The 1,940-nt window shown below is 47.5% G+C and overlaps 1 protein-coding gene across 1 annotated transcript; it reads left to right on the forward strand.

Moving 5' to 3' along the window:
* Positions 1–253: 253 nt before the first annotated feature.
* On the forward strand, positions 254–1,100 carry LOC145790438 (uncharacterized). The gene is made up of 2 exons (XM_082868269.1): positions 254–347; positions 556–1,100. Exons 1-2 carry the CDS (start codon positions 264–266, stop codon positions 976–978), a joined length of 507 nt encoding a protein of 168 aa, XP_082724395.1. The 5' UTR covers positions 254–263; the 3' UTR covers positions 979–1,100.
* The last annotated feature ends 840 nt before the right edge of the window (positions 1,101–1,940 follow it).

Raw genomic sequence — 1,940 nt, forward strand, 5'->3', positions numbered from 1 at the left:
AGACCGGTTCCTTCGATTTCGCCGACTTATCCTCATCCTGGATGGCCAGATATGCCAACTGAGTTGATGGCGTGGCAGTATGGGGCTATCTCTCCGACTCCGATCCCGCTAGAGCCTCCGATGCCCAGTGATCGATATGCCATTGATCCCGACTCACCGCTGGTATGCTCCACTATTTTTTTTCATTCATCATTCAGACGTTTTAGACATTCTTTCATTCACTGATGATTATGAGCTCATATTTGCAGCCACCGCGAGGGTACATGGAGGAGGTGGTTGGACTGGTGGCCACACTCGAGGGCATGGTCCTGCGGAGGGAGGCACAGTTGTCTATCGCGGGCATTCAGGTACCCTTCAGTTTTCTGGCATTTATCATACTTCTGATGACATGCTGACTTCTACTGCATCGATAGACTACTTGTGTAGAGCACATCTGACACACACCCCACTTGTACACTGTATTTACATGCACCCACTTCACGTAGTCTTTGCTTGTATCTGCATCTGATGTATATATTTGGACTGATGTATTTGAATTGAACTCTTTATTTTCAGATGCCTTCATGGTCCGGTCAGCCGCAGGCCAGGCCACCTGCGCCTCCTTGGGGAGCTGAGCCATCTGGGCCATTTCACGAAGTTGGGTCATCCGGGCCTTTTCAGGGGGCTGGGCCATCCCGGCCTTTCCGAGGAGCTGGGCCATCTAGGCCTTTTCGAGGAGCTCGAGGAGGGTCCTCCCGCAGGCACAGGACACATGTTGTAGAGGTGGAGCCTGATGAGGAGGAGGAGGAGGAGGCCACAGATCGTCAGTCAGAGACATCTGCTGAGGAGGGGGGCTCCGGTCTTGGTTCGGGGAGTGGGGACGAGGCTGAGGGGGATCCTGAGGATGATAGCTCTGACCCAGACGATGATGATGGTGCAGAGGCTGTCCCGCAGAAGAGGATGAGGAGTGCTTCTCATTCCCGCTCCCGAGGGCATTGATGCTGCCGTTTCCTGCTTTATTTTTCTTTTTGCTAGTAGTTTGTAGCACTTTGCACATTGTTAGGCAGTTTTATTTTCTGTAAAACTTGTACCTTTGTTCGTTGCAAAACATGATGGAATGAAACAGCTTTTGACAAGTGTTTATGTTTTAAACTTTTAGCATCGTATCGCATCATTTTATTTTGCACAAAAAATGAAATTGAATGGGAATGTGCCTTGTGTAATCACCAGGTCAGGTAGTGAACCGACGCAACAAACTAAGCAACTCAACTTACTAAGATATAATAGAACTTTTAGCAAGTTTACAACTCGATAAACAAAATGCAACAACGTTGACAACGCAAATAAACAAGACTTAAACAAAGATTGCTTAAACAGAGCGCAATGACTCAAAAACGTAAAACACGTCCGCTCGACAAACAATTCGATAAGCAAAACAACAACTCGATAAATAAAACAACAACTCGATAATCAAAACAACAACAACAGAGTGTACTTCGGACGATCTGGGCACCGGAACGCATCCGAAACAGAGGGAAATGGAGGCCTTTGACTCTCCCGTTGCATGGAAATGCTTGAAACTTTCCCTCGAAGGGTAAAACAGGGCCAAGGAAATACACTGAAGCATTGCCGGCCACTTTGGGAGCCGGCCGGCCAATTTTATGGAGAGTGGGAGCCGGCCGGCCAGTTTTTGAAAAAGAGAATGGCCGGCAATTTTTTGACATGTGTCCCCATGAATAGTGTTTTTCCCTCTATAAAAGCCTCAACTTTGGGAACATTCATTTCATTTTAGTTTTGCACAAAAATGGAGGCATTTCTTGTAGAAAATCTCACATCTTGGATCTCTTCTCTAGATGGCTCGGAAAAGCTGAACTTCCAGGGTTTTGGCTTGAATGCACTATTCACGTTGAGCCGTTCTCCGCTGCATCTCCCTTTCCTCCATGCCGCGGCAAGGTTCTGGA

The sequence above is a fragment of the Camellia sinensis genome, chromosome 1 (genome assembly GCF_055761805.1).
Source record: "Camellia sinensis isolate YWXY chromosome 1, ASM5576180v1, whole genome shotgun sequence".
Lineage (NCBI taxonomy): Eukaryota > Viridiplantae > Streptophyta > Magnoliopsida > Ericales > Theaceae > Camellia > Camellia sinensis.

Bases quoted from the DNA above. Each gene is read 5' to 3' on its own strand.
- LOC145790438 (XM_082868269.1), top strand. From the start codon at position 264: ATGGAGGAGGTGGTTGGACTGGTGGCCACACTCGAGGGCATGGTCCTG. The intron at 348-555 runs GTACCCTTCAGT...CTTTATTTTCAG, and splicing joins TGTCTATCGCGGGCATTCAG to ATGCCTTCATGGTCCGGTCA.